The following is a 17,696-nucleotide window of genomic DNA, read 5'->3' as shown; positions in this document are numbered from 1 at the left end:
TTTGTATAGGACAGTATTTTATAGCAGTTATTATTAACACAATCCTTTCGTTTTTCTCAATAAGGGAAGTGGAGTATAACCTAGTGGTTAAAGCTCTCGTCATCACACAAAAAGACGTGTGTAAAGTGTCAACGTTGTTGCATGTTGTATATATGTTGGTAAAAGCGGCGTAAAACACAACCATTCACTCTTATAAAGGTGGTCAGGCTCGCTGACTTGGTTGACACATGTCATCGGTTCTCAATTGCGCAGATCGATGCTCATGTTGTTGATCACTTGGTTGTCTGGTCCAGACTCCAATATTTACAGACCGCTGGAATATTGCTGAGTGCGGCGCAAAACTAAACACATTCACTCACTCACTCACATTATGGAAGTGTAATGTGTTGGTGAAAGACTAGTACATGACCTTGTCTCAGAAATGTGTCGGAATTTCAACCCGGCCATGGGACATTATGACTCGGTAAAAGCATGCTACGCATGACTGCATGCTTTTCGGCTTTATTAATAGGACATAATCTGGCGTCAGTAGCATACATGCTGCCACTCTCTCGACCGACAGGGTGGACATGTGGGGGCAGTCAAGACTTTGCTCAAATAGTTGAGTGAAATAAGTTTAGTCAAAGTCTGGTGGGTAGTCATTTGAGTTCTTTATTATTTTGAGAACATTGTCCATGTGTTTCTCTTTGTCTCAAAGTATGTCATTTGCTGTAAAATCATACCGATGTAATGGCAAATAGACATGCATATCAAAGCAACAAATTGTCTTGTCGTCATTCATTTGTCCATATCAAATTGTCCCTACAATTTGAGAGACTGACATGTCAAACAACTTTTCCTTTTTTTTCATGCAGATGTCTAGAATTATAGGAACGAAATAACGCCACTTAACACGACTTGTTTCATGATGTATAATGTATTTGATACTTCATCTGCACCATTGTGCAGCAAACGGCCTTTAGGTGACGTTTATTCAGTTACTGGCAAATTGACAGTAATATGACAAGTTTCAACGAAAATGAACAGAATGTAATAACGAATTTGGATGAACATTTTCTTGAAATAATCCACTATCATGAATCTAAGTAAGAGTTCCTTCCGTTCCCCCATATTCTTTCTTCCACAGAGAAACAGAGACAATGGTAAGTGGTTCAACCCTATATATTGTATTTAATTATAATTTGAGGGCTTTTGATTATTTTTGTGAGTCCTCTAGTAATTGTTGCGTTAGGTTTCTTAATACATCTAGTATGTATCAGTGCAGTAATATTATTTATTAACTCTTACCAAAAAAACAAAATTTATTAAAATATATATTGGGAACAATAATCAATTATAAAAAATATATACAGCATAACAGAATGGTATCCACCTCTCAAGCCTCTATAGACACAAACGGGATGGCGTTCGCTCGTAACGCTGTAGACCCGGGTTCGATTTCCCACGTGAGTACAAAGTGTGAAGCCCGTTTCTGGTGTCTTCTGCCGTGATGTTGCTGGAATATTGTTAAAAGCGGCGTAACACGATATTCACTCCACAATACAGCGCAGATACAAATGAGATTCCTGCTAAGTTAACGTTTTTGTTGAATTACTTCGGGTGGGGGTGCATTGTTAGTATTGCGTTGACACGTGGGTGTTCTTATGTTTTATGGCCGACCTATCTCGAAGCGCCGGTGCGATATACGTTTTATGTCGGCAAGTTCACGTTAAATCTCTAAATCATCATCAGACATGAGCTTGCTAACCGTGGAAATTGCAGAATTCACGAGACGGCCTGACATAAGTGTAATCCTTGACCTCATCTTCGTCATGGTGACTACGATGAACGACGGCTGGTCATCTCGGACACTGACTGCAGTGCTGACAGTGGTATGTCTGGCTACAGTAGACGCTGGCTGTCCCCACACGAACCCCAGTCTGAAGAGATGGAGCGAGGCCAGCACGTGGGGAGGAACCAAGCCAACGAGAGATCAACAGGTGACGAAAGTCAAGACATGTATTTTGTTACCGTATACAATATACGATTTCCTTAAATCATAAACAACAGATCGCCACCATATAACCGAAATATTAGGTCCGGTTTTAAACTCAACCCGCTCACTCAGTCATATAATAATAATGCTTGAAACACGGATTAACGTTATTCACCTTTTAGAAAGCCTGGTCGGTGGGGTATGATAGAGGTTCAAATGTTCATTTGCCACCCCTGAAATTCGGGTTGAATTCCGAATTATTTCCTACCTAGCATACCCGTGAAGATCTGGAGTAAAATAATCCTTCAGCAACCCATGCTTGTCATTAAAAAGCGGCTATGCTTGTCATAAGTGGTAACTAATGGGATCAGATGGTCAGACTCAACTTCAACTCAACTTCTTTATTCTCCAAGTACAAAATATCTGACTGCATAGAAAATTACAAGATGGGGCAAAGTTAGTGTTTAAAGTGTTATCGTATACAATTTATACACATCGACAGCTTTTTCAATTCTGCTGTTTTCTTTGTACACATTAGTTGCTTGAATGTAGCCAGATTTTTCCATCTGAGGTATCGTAGAGGACTGAATATATTTTCGTCTAATATCGTTAAAGTATCTACATCGCAGTAAATAGCGAAGTTCATCGGTTATTGCTGGGGAGTCGCATAACTTACACGTTCTATGTTCTCTTGTTATACCCTCCCAGCGGCCGGTCTCAATGGGTAGATGGTGGTTATTTGTTCTGAATTTCAAAATTGGCATATAAACATTGGTTGGGAGAAAATAAAGTAACGTTCAAATGTTAGAGTCTTTTATAGTTCTATAATAAAGAGCCTTGGAGCTTTTATTCATTAAAGACAATCAGCTCTGAGTAAACTGATCTTTTAAGACTAGTTCTGCCTTTAAGGCGATCCATTCAGTGTTTACACATTCAGGGTTTCTGAAAATATTACTAAGACCTTGCTGATTTAACGTACTGTATCTTGATATCCATAATGCTTTTTAGTAGAGTAACAAAGTTGTGTAAAGTGTGAGAAAATTTAACCCATAATATTTTAGGTACTGCAAGGGTGTGCCAATATTTAATCAATAGCTTTACCATCTTAATTCTCAGAGGATACCTTCCCGTTTCTTCGTAGACCATGCAAGTTGGGGTAGATACTCTAAGATTACAGATGATTTTCAGAAACTTCAGATGAACTTTTCGATAATTTCAAATGATTCATATCCTCAGATTTCACACCCAGAGAATGGGAACAATCATACATCAAAAACAATCTATCGTAAGATGAATATTTCTGGCCTTTCCTAAGAGACAAAACATAGCCTTAGTTCCTTAGTCCACTAACGTTTTGATAGCGTGTATCAACATAGAACATATGTTTACTTTTAGGAGGTTCTCCACCGCCAAATATGACGATTTTAGTTTTGGATATATTGACGTCAAGTTTCCACTGCATACAATACGTACGGAACGACTTTGGACTTTGTCTAACAAGTACTGTGTCATCTGCGTAGAGAATAAAAAGGCGTAAAACGGCATTCACATCTAGACTCTCGATATAGATACCGTCACAATTATCATCAGAAATGCATACCTCAAGATCTCTTACGAACAGTGAAAACAATAGTAGTTTGACATTGTCGTACACCAGTAGTTTGAATAATTATTATACGCATGCTTTGATGTTTTTGTACATATTTTGTATTAAGTCGAAAACCTGCCCACGTATACCTTGCTTCAGTATTTTAAGCCACAAACTGACTCTCCAAACATTATCAAACGCTTTAGAGAAGTCAGTGATGGCAGTATATCTCGCTTACTTGGTTGACATACGTCTTCGGTTCCAAACTGCGCAGATCGATGCTCATGCTGTTGCTCACTGGATTGACTGGTCCAGACTCGATTATTTACAGACCACAGCCATATGACTAGAATATTGCCGAGTGCAACGTAAAATTAAACTCACTCACTCACTCCTACTTGGCCCCAAATACTCAGGGTCATACATGAGACCATTCAATCCCCAACTGTAGTGCGTAATTACACAGGTATCCTCACGAAAACTGACACTCGTGAAGATACGAATTGGATGTGACCTTCTGCGGCCCATGTTTGTCGTAAGAGGTTAACAGGATCGAGTGGTCAGGCTCATAATCTCGGTTCATACATGTAATCGGTTCCCATTTGCGTAGATCTATGTTCATGCTGTTCACTCTGGATTGTCTCGATTTGTTTACAGACTGCCACTATATAGCTGGAATATTGCTAGTGCGGCTTAAAACTAAACTCTTTACCTCACTCACTCATGTAAAGACACAAGGTAAATGTTAAGGAAAACCTAAGGAGACATTTGTGATAAGTTAAGCTTCTTCACATGAGCGCAAGATGACTTGAAGTTACGCTGCAGGTCAGCCTGACTCCGGGCATGCACGTGCTACTGGACGAGTCCACTCCGTCACTGGGGTCCATCACGGTGGAGTCTGGCGCCAGTCTAGTGTGGGACGACAAGGCCGACATCACCCTCACCGTCAGCTACGTCCTGGTTAAGGGGGGGTTCCACGTCGGCAGCGACGATTGCAGATTCACCCAGAAAGGCAACATCGTCCTTACAGGTTCAGTATATTACCCCACCAAGTAAACCGCAGTAGATTTCCCAGCAAAGTTTTCATAGCGACAGCACATTAGCCAACAAACGAACATCGCTATGATTTTTACAGATGAAAAGTCCGACCTGATTTTTTAAATACCCATTCCAGCTAGCATCACATGACTGGGCCAATACTGGCGTCGTCTGGTCTGCACTGTTGGTACTGGTATAATGTACGCCAGTATTAGACCAGTGCTTGTTCTTCGTTAGTTGCTCTTCACAGGCCCAGTACTAGCCCATCACAGACTGTGCACTTCTTGTCTGGTGAATTGTGGGGGATTATATCCGTACCATGTCATCGGGCCGAGAGAGATGTCCAAATGTAGCGTGACATTTTCTGCATTTCTGAATGTGAATTTACTTAACGTGACACTAGAAAGTAAGGGTATTTGTTGAGAAGCACTTATAAAGGTTACATTTTCAACTAAGGTTATGCGTGGAACTAAAGCATAAATTCAATATATGGCGTAGGTTATAGTACTGTTTGATAATCCTGTCACAGTGGACAAAATGTCAAAGGATTGACTGGTCAATGGAACCTTCAAAAATGTTTTAAGAAAAGACTGTATCAGATGAATTTAATGTAGAACCTGATGTTGAACAAGCTCATCCAGAAGGGCAATGAAAGAATATGTTCTTTTATGAATTAAACTTTAATTGATGTTGATGTTTATTTCTTTTTCAGAGTTCCTTTTGGTATCAGCTTGTTTTAAATTGTAGAAACAGTATCAAACTCAACCAGGCCAGTGCAGGGAAATTGTAAAGGGCCCATTTCCAACCGCTATTGCTGTGTACAGGTGTCATACTTCATTGGATGTTCTGGGCCAGTTCAACGTTAATGTGCAAAATTGTACTGCCCAGTTCTAGAACGCCTCAAATGGGCCTGATTTTTTTCTGACTTTACTAGGCCAGTAATGGTCCAGTTACGTGATGTTAACTGGGTTGGTAAGGTACCACCCAGCCCAAGTAGCTATAGGTTAACGTTCCCGTTACAGGCCTCAGCAACTCGACGCTGAATGTTCCTGATTTCGGCCGGAAGTTCATCGGTGTGACGGCAGGGGGCGTTCTTGAGCTTCACGGCAGAGAGAAGATGTCATGGACAAAGCTGGCAACCTCCATCCCTGCTGCAGATCAGACATGTGGAGTTGTCTACAATCACATGGTACGGTTCAAGGAAGGAGAGAATGAAACTATCGTCTTTCCATGGAGGTCTTGATACTCGGGTCGAGAAAAGTGTGATTCGCTGATCCTGAAATACAATAGAAATATCCTCTAAACATTTATACATTGACAGTTTCTTAACATGTGTCACCAGTGAGATCTGATTTAGAATTGATCCTCATTAACCCCTGATTGTAGCACGAGGCAACAGATGGCCAGACTCGCACACGTCATCGTAAACCCAATTGCGTAGACTGGTGATCGTGATGTGGATGACTTGATTATCTGGCCCACACTTAATTATTTCCAGATCGCCGCCATATGGTGTGGCGTTAGCCAAGCAACCAAACAACTAACGTTACATATGTCTTGACGCAAGCTGTAGTAGCTATCAAAACTGATGGCTGATTTGTCATAATTTTGTGATTATGGTTGTCCACTGTCTTTATCAGTTAGTATATAAAACCTTAACACTTTTAAATCGTTAAAGAGAGTAGACCCGTGAAGGTACGGGGTAGAATAGGCCTACAGCAGTCCATGCTCGCCATAAAATGCAACTACTCGTCATAAGAGGCGACTAATGGGATCGGGGCGTCAGGCACGCTGACTTGGTAACGGTAAACACAAATACCAGATTCAGATGCACATTAAGAGTATCACGCTTCCACGAATACGACCTTGAAGTCAGTGTGTACAGTTACAAGCTTTATACATGTACTATGATCCACAAACTGATATTGGCACTCTGATAGAATTGCTGTCCCGTATCTCCATTCCTTGAGGACCAAGTGATTCCTGAACAGCCCTATCAGTCTTCATGCACCTTGTCTGTTGAAGGATACCGACTATGGTAAGGAAACAGGCATGGGGCTCCATGTGGTGGTGTGGAACCAAGACGGGAGTCTTTATGACTTCGGCGCCTTCTACACGGGCGAGACTAGGAAGTCTGACGCGGAGAGATTGTTTCTGAAGCTCCTTAGTAGTAAGTTCAGTGTTAACTCTTCTCTAAACAGTGTAAATAGTTCTTCACCAACAGCATTGTCTCGTAACAAGTTCGGGTCCGTGAAGATCCGGGTTAGAATCGATCTTCAGCAACTCATGCTTGTCGTAAGAGGCGACTAATAGGCTCGCTGACTTGGTGACACGTCATTGTATCGATGTTCATGCTGTTAATCATTGGATTCTACGCAACGGACTCGATTATTTTCATGTAGCGGAACTATTGCTGATAAAACAAATCGAACCAGCACTGCGTGACAGGGCGACTAAGTGTGAAACGCCAATTCACATCGGATTCAAGTCAATATTCTTATTAATGCGTCTTTACGGTTTTATCAGTTATCCCCACTGGTAGAGTCGTGGCCATCAGTGTGATGAGGAGGTTGGGTGTTGAAGTCAGACCAGACTGGAACTGGGAGGCCATATATTCTGCCGTCGAGACTCTCGGTGGATTGAAACGGTCACGGATCAGGGATGTGAAGGATAGAGAGGCTTATGCCTTTATAACTATGACAGGTATGGCCGAGAGTAATTGCAATGTAAGCCTGCCGAAACCTTTACAGATCTTTTCTGAAGCGTAGCCCTCGCACACTGTTCAACTGCAAACATATGCATATGTGTGACACGCTGCATAGTTAACATGTTGTCGATTAAATCAAACTAAGTTTACTGCTCACAATTTGCAAAGGATCACAAAATTTCACAACTTTCCTTAACTGCAGTGTAATAATTGGAAATTGCATCCAATTACAACTGGATAAATAATCATATGGCAACACCCCTATAGGCAAACAGCCACTTTATTCTAAACTTGATACACGAGCAACCATAGAAATGGTTTTCATGGCACAAATCAATCATTTTGCAAATCATGGAACAAGTCCAGGACAAATAAACAGCACATGTCAAATACAGGTATGGGGTCCACAAGATACAATGACAGACTGAAACCTAGGACCCATGCTTTGGTGATTAGACCAAGTTTGATCCTACATAAGTTGTCTGTTGAAACCCATTATTTGATCCTTAGGAAAGTGGGAGTAGTATATTTAAGGAACCTCTTATGCAGTGAGGAGCGGTGGGGTAACCTAGTGATTAAAGTGTTCGCTCGTCACGCCAAAGACCCGGGGTCTATTCCACACACAGGTATACCGTGTGACGCCCATTTCTGGTGTCCCTGTCGTTACTGGAACATTGCTAAAAGCGGCGTAAAATCAAACTCACACTCACTCTTATGCTGGGGAAACGATAAAGAACCTAACAACCCATATTAGGCATCATTCCAAATTCATGTATAAGATGAATGACTTCCTCTTAAAGAAAATACATTGTGATGCACCGGGTTAGACAGCACTAATTACAGTAAAAAACACATTCGGGAGGCTCATTTCACACCGAGATACGGAAATGACACATACTGGATTGCGAAGCTTTCCAATGATAAATGTACAAGCCACGGACGGGACTGAGATTTTATGCCGGTGTTTTCAACTTGCCACAATGGACAGCTGCCGGTTTTTACAGCTTCCACGCTATAAAGACCGGTGAACAAGTTCTTCCTTACCTTTATAAACTGACACTCGTATAGCTTGCAGCAACACGTAAATTCTTGCTGCCCCAAACAGTTAAGTCACGAAACATGCCAACAAATCTTGTAACATTTCTCAATGTTTGAAACTAAAGCACATGCCTTTTCTATAAATAATCCTTTAAGAGTTATTTTTTTTCTTTTGCAACAAAGTAGGGGGTATTTTCTAATTTTTTTTATTTATTTATTTTTTCTAGAAAGCTCAAAGTAACTGTTCAGTGTCTCTTAACTCAAATATTGGGGACTAAGTTCATTAATACCTCCTCGGTTTGGAGAAAAGTTTACACTCGCCTTTGCTAGCCGAAGATATGTGATCGATTCCCAACATGGGTACAATATGTGAAGTGAAGCCCAATTCTGGCATCACCTGCAGTGATATTGCATAAAATCCAACTCACTCGCTCACTAGACCCGCTTAAATATGGTTACATCGAAGATGGTCATCTTCACTAACTTATCGGAATCAACTGTAAACCGGATACTGATGAATTGCACGGGGACGGTGCATCGTATTGCTGAAAAAGGCATGTGCAAATATAGTGTATGTGAACAATTGCATTTGGGTTTGAAGATTTATGAATTCGCTAATTTTCACTGAGTGTCATTATTTATTGAACTCCAGACTATATTTTTTTTAATGTTTCAAATTTGTTTCGCAATGCATCAGTGCATGTGTAAACTGTACATTTAAACAGTGAGGAATATTTTGCAAAATCTAGGTTAGAACAGTTGACTGAAGTAAGTAGCTACAATTACACCAGTGAATCTTAACATTTGATGGGTAGTATATATTGCCTCAGGAAGTCCGAACGTCACAATGGAACAGCACGTAGCCGCACAGGAAAACACAAAGTACACAATCACTGACGACGTTCACGTCACCCTCTGGGGGAAGAAACTCAAGTTCTATGTTGAAAGTGCTGTCAGGCTGGTGAGAGACTGGAGGCTCCCTCACGACGTTAACTTCCGGGTGATGTCAACTGATGTCGCCTACCCAAAGATCGACGTAATCAATGACGTGCCTACATGGAAACCAGGTAAACGAGCATCGGTTGTTGATGTATTGATCAGTGATTGCTATCAGCAACGAATAATACAGGTGAAAGTTGCTGCACAAGTTGGTAAATTGACTGTTCCTGTTCAGGTGATCGTGGTGTGTTCACCTGTGTATACATTGGCGATATCTTCAGGTGATCGTGGTGTGTTCACCTGTGTATACATTGGCGATATCTTTAGGTGTTCGTCATGTGTTCACATAGTATACATTGCCTATCTCCTCAGGTGATCGTCTTGTGTTCACGTCCACGGACTTTGACTGGAAGCAGGCGGAAGAACTTGAAGTGTTTCGTTGTGACGACTGCGCCAGCCATCAGTTCCGGGTCAAAGGTTAGGTCAGGTGGTTAGCTGGCAGGGTTGTGTCAGTCGGTCTGTACACGTGTCGGATGCGTTAATTTAATATTTACACGTGGAAAGTATATAAAAAATGAAAACATGAAAGAAGCATTAAGATGCTTGTAATAGATGTTGTTTGTGATGCGCTAATCGAAATAGTATGTTCATATCACTTAATTTCTTTCCATCCTCCCAAATTCATCCACGTTACTTTGTGAAGGAGAATTCAAGTTTCCCCACTACGGCGAGGTGTATGACGGAGTGGACATGAGAGGTGAAGTGGCTCTGCTCTCACGTGACTTCGTCATCCAAGGTCAGATGGAAACCGGATGTTACGTAACAGATACATATATGGAAAAAGAAAAATGGTTGTGCTCACTCTTTGACTTTGACCACTTCGGTGGACATTTAAAGGTAAGACAAGTTGTTTCGACGTAAATTGTAATAAAAACAACATTTGTAATAAAAAATTTAACGGTAAAATGTGATAAATATTAACGCAAATTGTAATACAAGTTTTCATCACTCGTAAATACGCACTTTTTCGTTTTTCGCTGCATTACATACATCATATGGCTATAACTCAAACAAACAAAATCATGGATTTTGTTCAAATTTGAACAAGTGGGTACTGATGAAACATCACTGAGTGTGGCGTTAAACAACAAACAAGTCATTGATGTAAACGATTCTGTGGATATAAGATGAACATTGCCCTCTCAATTCCCCACACCCCCAACCCCCAACCCCCAACCCCCAACCCCCAAACACTTCACCTCAACAGGGCATCGCGGTGTTGTGACATGGGATTGTATGATCATCCCGCCAGGAACATAGGTAGAACAAGTACAGTGTCTTCTTAAACGCAGTCATTGCGACCGAACGTATTGATGACGTTGAACGTATTGATGACGTTGAACGTATTTACAGGTGACAAAGGGTTTCAAGTCAGTTCACATCCAAGGCATTGAGTTCTACCACATGGGGCAACAGGAGTTCCCAGGTAATGTGATATCAGTCATAAGAAGTCAATAAGTCCAATAGTTACTTATTTGACAAGGTACGGTGGAGTAGCCGGGTGGTGAAAGCGTTCGCATGTCGCGCTGAAAACCCGGATTCAAATCTCCTTATGTGTACAATATGTAATGCCCATTTCTGGTGTCCCCCCGCCGTGATATTGCTGGAATATTGCATAAAGCGACATAAAACTAAACTCACTATGTCAACATCAACAGATTTTCAGTATTTGACGTCCTCTATTATATAAGTTAAAATATTTGATTGTTGATTAACGTAACACGCAGCCATATTTCAGCAGTATGGCGGCAGTATGTAATTATTTGAATACTTGCCAAAAATCCTTTGATCAACAGCATAAGCAACTGGGATACGATGACCTGTCAACTACGTCAGCGAGTATAACTACTGGATCCCGTTAGTCGCATCTTTCGGCAAGCATGGATTGCTGAATTCACAAAAATATCCCTCAAAAGAGACACAGATGCGCTAACGTTTAAACATTCTGCCTGTTCACCTTTATAACATATGGAATCGTTTCACCGTATTAGACAATATCTTAAGAAAGCACCCTATTCATGTATACTGAACAAAAAAACCAAAAAACCCCAAAAAAACCACAAGTTTCCAGAAAATGAAATCCCATAAAAGTAAGCGTTCATGTTTATGCCGTCTATTCAAAAGCTTGTCAAAAACGGAAGTTGCGTTTCGTTTGCTGTTCAGAATACATCTATATCGTCGTGAATTTACGAATTCATTACGTAAATTGCAGGCTCCTACCCTATACACTTCCACATGTGTGACGACGTCAACGGCACCTGGGTCCGCAACAACTCCATCCACCACAGCCTGGCTAGATGTGTCACCATCCACGGCACAGACTCACTTGAGGTAAAGGCCCACTGTGCCCAGTAGGCTGAGATGACTACAACAAATGATGACGCTAGGGTTTATAAAGTCTTTACTTTGTCCTCTCAGTGACCCAGCTACCTCAACATCATGCACATGACATTTAATACGATGCCTAACAATGGGTATCAGGCATCATTCACTTTACATATCTTAACATAAACTTCACTAGAGAAAGACACGTAAGAGGTTAACCAATAGATGAGACACATTCAAAACATAATAATGACAAAGCACATAATGTTTGAGATGGCCCCTTGCGCCAGTAGGCAGAGTATGCATATCATGGATGCCAGGTGAGTATACCTTCCGTCATCATACCTGGTCGAGCTACCTAACTGTCCTCTATCATCTGATCTATTGTTACCAGCAGCTACTCGTATTTGCACCGATTTTACGAATAAAGATATGGACATCCTCTTACGCGTCTCACAAAATGCCCAGTTAGGCCGAAGTAAGGTATTTCGACATTTCCTGTTTGCAGTTGTGTAAACTTGAGCCTAAGAGGTACTTTAATAAGCCATAAGTACTTTATTAAGCCACATGTCTTGTTTTTTATGAACATAAAGTAGACATTGCTTACGCATCGGCGCAATTTCACCTTCATTCCGGAAGACACCTCAGATGTGTACATACACTGTTCAGAAGTTCCCAATAATCGATGTCTGTTCACTTAACACAGCGGTGTCTTGGCATATTTATAAATTTCGTTATGTGTGCAGGTGAGCAACAACACCTGCTACGATCATCTTGGCCATGGCTATTTCCTAGAAGACAGTGTGGAGCAGTACAATATTCTGGACGGGAACATCGGAATCGGAACGAAACACGGAACACACATAATGACGGATATGAAAAACCGCTGGTGCAATAAAACCCTGGCTTGGAACTGCAAGTACGCCGTGTATTGTATTGACTGGTGTACCACTCGGGAATTGATATTTCATGCTCGGCGTTATCCATTGTCCACGTTTGAGTATCCGCTGGACATAAGTAAAATCCGCTTTTGACCCGTGGCTATGGGGATAGCCTAGTGGTTTAAGCGTTCGCTCGTTAGGCCCAAGACTCGGCTTCGATTCCTAACATGGGTACATGTAAAGACTTTTTCTGGTGTACCCCGTCGTGATATCGCGGGAACATTGCTAAAACTGTCGTAAAACCATGCTCACTAACTTGCCCAATGATATGAATAATCTAGTATAGTGAGCAGCTAAGTAAACGCAATGAGGGCGTTCATATTTGTTTGCTATTTATAACCTTAACAAAAACTGAGTTGCGTTTCTTTTGATGTTCAGTATATTTCAGTAATAGGGTAAAGGCGTCTTCATGTCGCTTTCATTATCTCTGCTTCCTTCTCCGTCCAGTTCTCTGTCCACGTTCTGGGTCACTCACTTCAACAATTACATCAGAAACAACGTGGCCGCCGGCTCGGACGTAAGTAACACGACCCATGAAGATCCGGGGGTAGGTAGGTCCTCAGCAACCCACGCCTGCCTCAAAGGCGACCGTACTTGTCGTAAGAGACGACTAACAGGATAGGGTGGTCAAGTCATCGGTTCCTAATTCCACAGATCGATATTCATGTTGTTGATCACTGTATTGTCCGGTCCAGACTCGATTATTTACAGACCGCCGCCATATAGCTGAAACATTGCTGAATGCCGCTCAAAGTTAAACTCACTCACGTAGGTAACCCACCGCATCAGTCTCTGGTTGCAAACGAGGGAGGAAAGCTTATGTCATCGAGTGTGGACCAGACAATCCATTGATGAGCATCATGACCATCGATCGATGCATTTGGGATAAGGTGGCATGTCTCAGCCATCTCACCCAGTCTGACTACCCGAAGCTGTTAACTGACTTACAAGGAATGCAGCCCCACCTTAGCGTATCCGGACTACAAACTTCACATTCAAAGATTCCAAAGGGCGGTAGTCCAGTGGTTTACACGTTCCCACGTCCCACCAGAGACCCGGGTTCGATTCTCCACATGGACCGCAATTCAGATGTCGCCTTCCGTGATATTGCTGGAATATTGCCAAAAAACGGCGTAAAATCAAATCCACTTAACGATTCATAGCAGAGAATAACTGATAGATAAGACTTAAAATACTGTGGGAAATAGATAAAAAAACATCCCCAGTTTTCGCATTATTTCCACAATCTGTGCAGTTAATGTGTAAGGGTGTGAAGTATCTGTTAAAATACATTCAGTTTCAGTGGTAGGGAGATAGGAAACAGGGAGAGGGACGTTACTGAGCACATATCAGTGCAGAAATGAGCATTGCAGCTACCACTGAGTCTCACTATCACTATAAATGAAAGAAACCGACAGAAGGGGTCCTCTCAAATGCAAAACCAGGACGGACAGTGGTTGTGGTCAGAGATATCAGATAAGGCAACCCTTTAGGGGAAATAAACTTGGTAAGTAGACGGTATGTCATAACACTTTACAAATAATATCCAGTCGTGATCATGTCACCTAGATATTTTGACACATTTAATACAACGGCAGATTTAAGTTTGTCTATAACTATCATACATTTACATATCTCAACATAAACTTTATGAAAACAAGCCACGTAAGATATTAAACAATGGGTGAGGCATATTGAACACACATGAAAAAGCACACAAATATGACCCCTTGAAACAGCACGTGCATTTGATGGCAGGGTGAGTTGACGCCCCATCATGATACCCAGCTGAGTGGCCTAACTGCAATTTATAGTCTGATCTATTCTTTTTAGCAGCTTTTCCTTTTTGTCCGAATTTACTGGTAAACATGCTTCTCTGGATGTGGTATTACACTTCCCACTGAACACGAAGTTAAGCCGATGTAGCTTAATTCGACATATGCTGTTTGCAATTGTATATTTTTTTGGATAACAGCCTAAAAACAGTTGTTTTGTTATGTCCGACAGTACTGTAACGAGTCGGGTGGGAAGAAAACAGATCATTAGATATTTTTTCCTTTCAGTTTATTAAAAAAACTATTTATTCAAATATTACACTGCGGTTTCATATGTAATTCACATAGATTATGAAGGACATAATTTAGTGTAAAATATTTATTCCTGTCTTACTGACGACAGTGACAACGACTTATTGAACAGGATTTGAAGCATAACGTATCGATGAACTCTTCCTTCTCCAGAACGCTGGTTTCTGGTTCAACTACGCCGATCGTCCCCTCGGACCATCAGCAGCCCGTCAAGCAGAGAAGTTGGCCAACAACCAGCCATCTGTCACAGAGTTCCAGACCAGACACACCCCCATCTTGGAGTTTGACAACAACGTGGCGCACTCAAACCGTGAGGTGAGACATTTCTCTATATCTGTGCAGGTTTTCAAACCTGCACGATATGAAGGCGTATAGTTACGGTTAATGCACGTTTTATCCAACAACACAAATTCAGTGACATATTGTAAATCCGGAAATACACATGTCGTGTTCATCTTTAAGAATGATCTTCAGTTTTGTGGACGAGAGATGGCTTCTCTCTTGAAAACGGCGAATTATAGCCCTGATCAGTCTCAAATTGAAACTGTCCAACTTTACAGTAATCTTTGATTTTGAGACGGTCCCTAAATGACTACTAGTAATTACCTGATCAGGGGAGATGACGATGAGGTGTTGAACGCTTTATTTCTAAAGCTGACCCTGTTCTTTCTGTAAACCGGTGATAGATTGTAAATGATACCCACTTTCGGCTTCATTTTTGTAAATAGAAAAAAACACAACACAAAGCTATACACATTCTTGATCTAAGTTTGCATATATTTGCTTAACATTGGGAAATTATCTTGAGGGGGGAACAACTCTGTCCTAGGTCACTTGTGAAGATGACCCGAGCTTATGCACGTAAACAGCGAGGTGACGTAGCCCGGAAGCTATTACGTTTACTGAGACTACTCCCCGTCTCTTGACATCAAAACAAACAAAAAACAGATAACGTTTTTCCTCACGTGACCAGCTTAAAATGTGTAAATTTCGTAATTCGTATAGTTGGTCACTAAGATATACGTTAATGGCGTGTGGTCAGTTGGTGTTATCTGGAAGATTTTCGACAAAAAGGTGGGCGCCAAACGTTGGGCTGACAGACACCTGTGAACAAAATAAACCAGGGCATAGATTTTCGAAGCGCGAAGCTAGTCGTAAGTAAATGTTCATGTGTGTTATCTTAGCGCTAAGAGAGCTTCGAAAATGTAGGCCAAGACTTAAACTGCCAATATTGTACTTACAGAGAGGTCTGATGTTTGACAACAGAATTTCAAACGGCCATATGCGCCGGAAGACGTTCGTGCCGGAGAATGCCAGGTTTGGAACCAACATTTATGACCCTAGAGTGCCGAATACCCCAAGAGGAAAACCCGTCACCACCACCATTAAGAGGTATTCCGTTCATACCACATGGAGTAAGGGATGTCCAATTACTGTCTATGTAAGAATTATGACCTTTTAAAGCATAGTCTTTACACCAAAGTCGGGGAACCTGAATTTTCAGTTTTGATAAGGAATATAAGCGTTAACAAACTTTTCAAATACAAATATCTCATGAATGCACCACCATTTTTCTTTATTCCCTCTTCTAAACACAATGCATGGGGCATGCGTCCACAACGGAGTTGCCCCATACACGTGCACCGGGTCATTGATTTGGACGGTTTTCCATGACTGTAGACTATTTTGACAATCATGTACATTTGGAACTGCATGTTTCTAGCGTTTTGGTTTTTTTTGTTTGGTTTTTTTTTGGTTGTTTTTGTTTTTGTTTTTTTGTGTGTGTGTGTTTTTTTTTTAAATGAAAATCGTACACATGCATATTTCATGTCACGGCACACAAAAATCAGTCAAGAGCAAGTACTATGTAAACAACTATGGTCTTATAGATGTACAAGAGTTCGTGCTTTCTCAAAACATTCATCACCGCATCATCATTGATTCATATATATGTCCCAGTTTGTTCAATCGCAAATTAAAAATGAAGTTCCCCTACTTTTTGCAAGAGTAGTCAAACAATATACAGAACATGAACCAGAAATATACAGGGATTGGTCAGACTTTTTTTATAAGTAATGTAAAGAAGTCAATGATCATACGTTTTTGGTGTAAGTTGTCGGCTGTAAGAACTCTAAACGTACTATAACGTCATGTGGCTAGAAACCCGTGAAGGTACGGGTTAGAATATTGGCCTTCAGTAGCCCATGCCTGCAAGAGGCGACTAACGGGATAGGGTGGTCAAGCTTGCTGACTTGGTTGGCACACGTCATCGGTTCCCATCAGATCGATGCTCATGCTGCTGATTACCGGACTGCCGCTGTATAGCAGAAACGTTGCTGGGTGCGGCTTAAAACTGAACTCACTCATATAGCTAGAATATGCGGTAGCGCGATAAAGCCTCACTCACCAGCTTGAACTTGGTGCACAGAAAACTGTTGTATTTTACCTGTTTCCATCTCTCCGACAGACTTACTGTGTACAAGAACCGCAGGGAGAATATCTGGCTGAGGGCTGCCAACACCATTTTGGTAAACTCCAGGTGAGACTATTCGAGGGGCAGTTCTGTCATGGAGAATACGCTAGTTTACTAGGAACCCCTGACTCTGCTGTCGAATTCCTTTTTAGTCTCGGTGTTGCTTCAAGGTTGGCGGTGGAGTAGCCTAGTCGTTTAAACGTTTGCTTGTGACACACGGTACGATTTCCCACACGGGTACAACGCCGTACCTATAGCATTGTTTCATATCCAAGGGCTGTATCACGTCGGGCGCCCTCACACCCCAAACCCCACAAACCACACCCCACACTCATATTAAATTGAAACAACGTGATATACAAGTCGAAGACTGAAAACCCCGTCATTGAATGGTAAGTGATTTGGTCATCTGTAGACGATTAACTACTACTAAAGCCTTGAGGGATTTCTGGAGCGTCATATGATGTCGTGTTTCTGTCTGGGAGATCCCACAGTTGTGATATGGATGTATGTGTTTCTGAGAGT

The 17,696-nt window shown here is 41.5% G+C and overlaps 1 protein-coding gene across 1 annotated transcript in view; it reads left to right on the top strand.

Moving 5' to 3' along the window:
• Nucleotides 1-527: 527 nt before the first annotated feature.
• Nucleotides 528-17,696, top strand: part of LOC137262290 (inactive cell surface hyaluronidase CEMIP2-like) — a 43,068-nt gene continuing 25,899 nt past the window's right edge. The window contains exons 1-16 of the mRNA XM_067800106.1: nucleotides 528-630; nucleotides 1,762-1,979; nucleotides 4,389-4,593; nucleotides 5,624-5,790; nucleotides 6,627-6,771; nucleotides 7,128-7,304; nucleotides 9,177-9,413; nucleotides 9,658-9,762; nucleotides 9,989-10,182; nucleotides 10,699-10,771; nucleotides 11,558-11,676; nucleotides 12,417-12,589; nucleotides 13,059-13,128; nucleotides 14,852-15,013; nucleotides 15,942-16,090; nucleotides 17,166-17,237. Of these exons, the coding sequence (XP_067656207.1) occupies nucleotides 1,812-1,979; nucleotides 4,389-4,593; nucleotides 5,624-5,790; nucleotides 6,627-6,771; nucleotides 7,128-7,304; nucleotides 9,177-9,413; nucleotides 9,658-9,762; nucleotides 9,989-10,182; nucleotides 10,699-10,771; nucleotides 11,558-11,676; nucleotides 12,417-12,589; nucleotides 13,059-13,128; nucleotides 14,852-15,013; nucleotides 15,942-16,090; nucleotides 17,166-17,237 (2,216 nt within the window). The 5' untranslated portion in view covers nucleotides 528-630; nucleotides 1,762-1,811. The remainder of the gene's footprint in view (nucleotides 631-1,761; nucleotides 1,980-4,388; nucleotides 4,594-5,623; nucleotides 5,791-6,626; nucleotides 6,772-7,127; nucleotides 7,305-9,176; nucleotides 9,414-9,657; nucleotides 9,763-9,988; nucleotides 10,183-10,698; nucleotides 10,772-11,557; nucleotides 11,677-12,416; nucleotides 12,590-13,058; nucleotides 13,129-14,851; nucleotides 15,014-15,941; nucleotides 16,091-17,165; nucleotides 17,238-17,696) is intronic.

Source organism: Haliotis asinina, chromosome 14, assembly GCF_037392515.1.
Source record: "Haliotis asinina isolate JCU_RB_2024 chromosome 14, JCU_Hal_asi_v2, whole genome shotgun sequence".
In the NCBI taxonomy this organism is placed as follows: Eukaryota; Metazoa; Mollusca; class Gastropoda; order Lepetellida; family Haliotidae; genus Haliotis; species Haliotis asinina.
The sequence above is the reverse complement of the archived record's forward strand: the minus strand, read 5'-3'. Positions and strand labels throughout refer to the sequence as shown.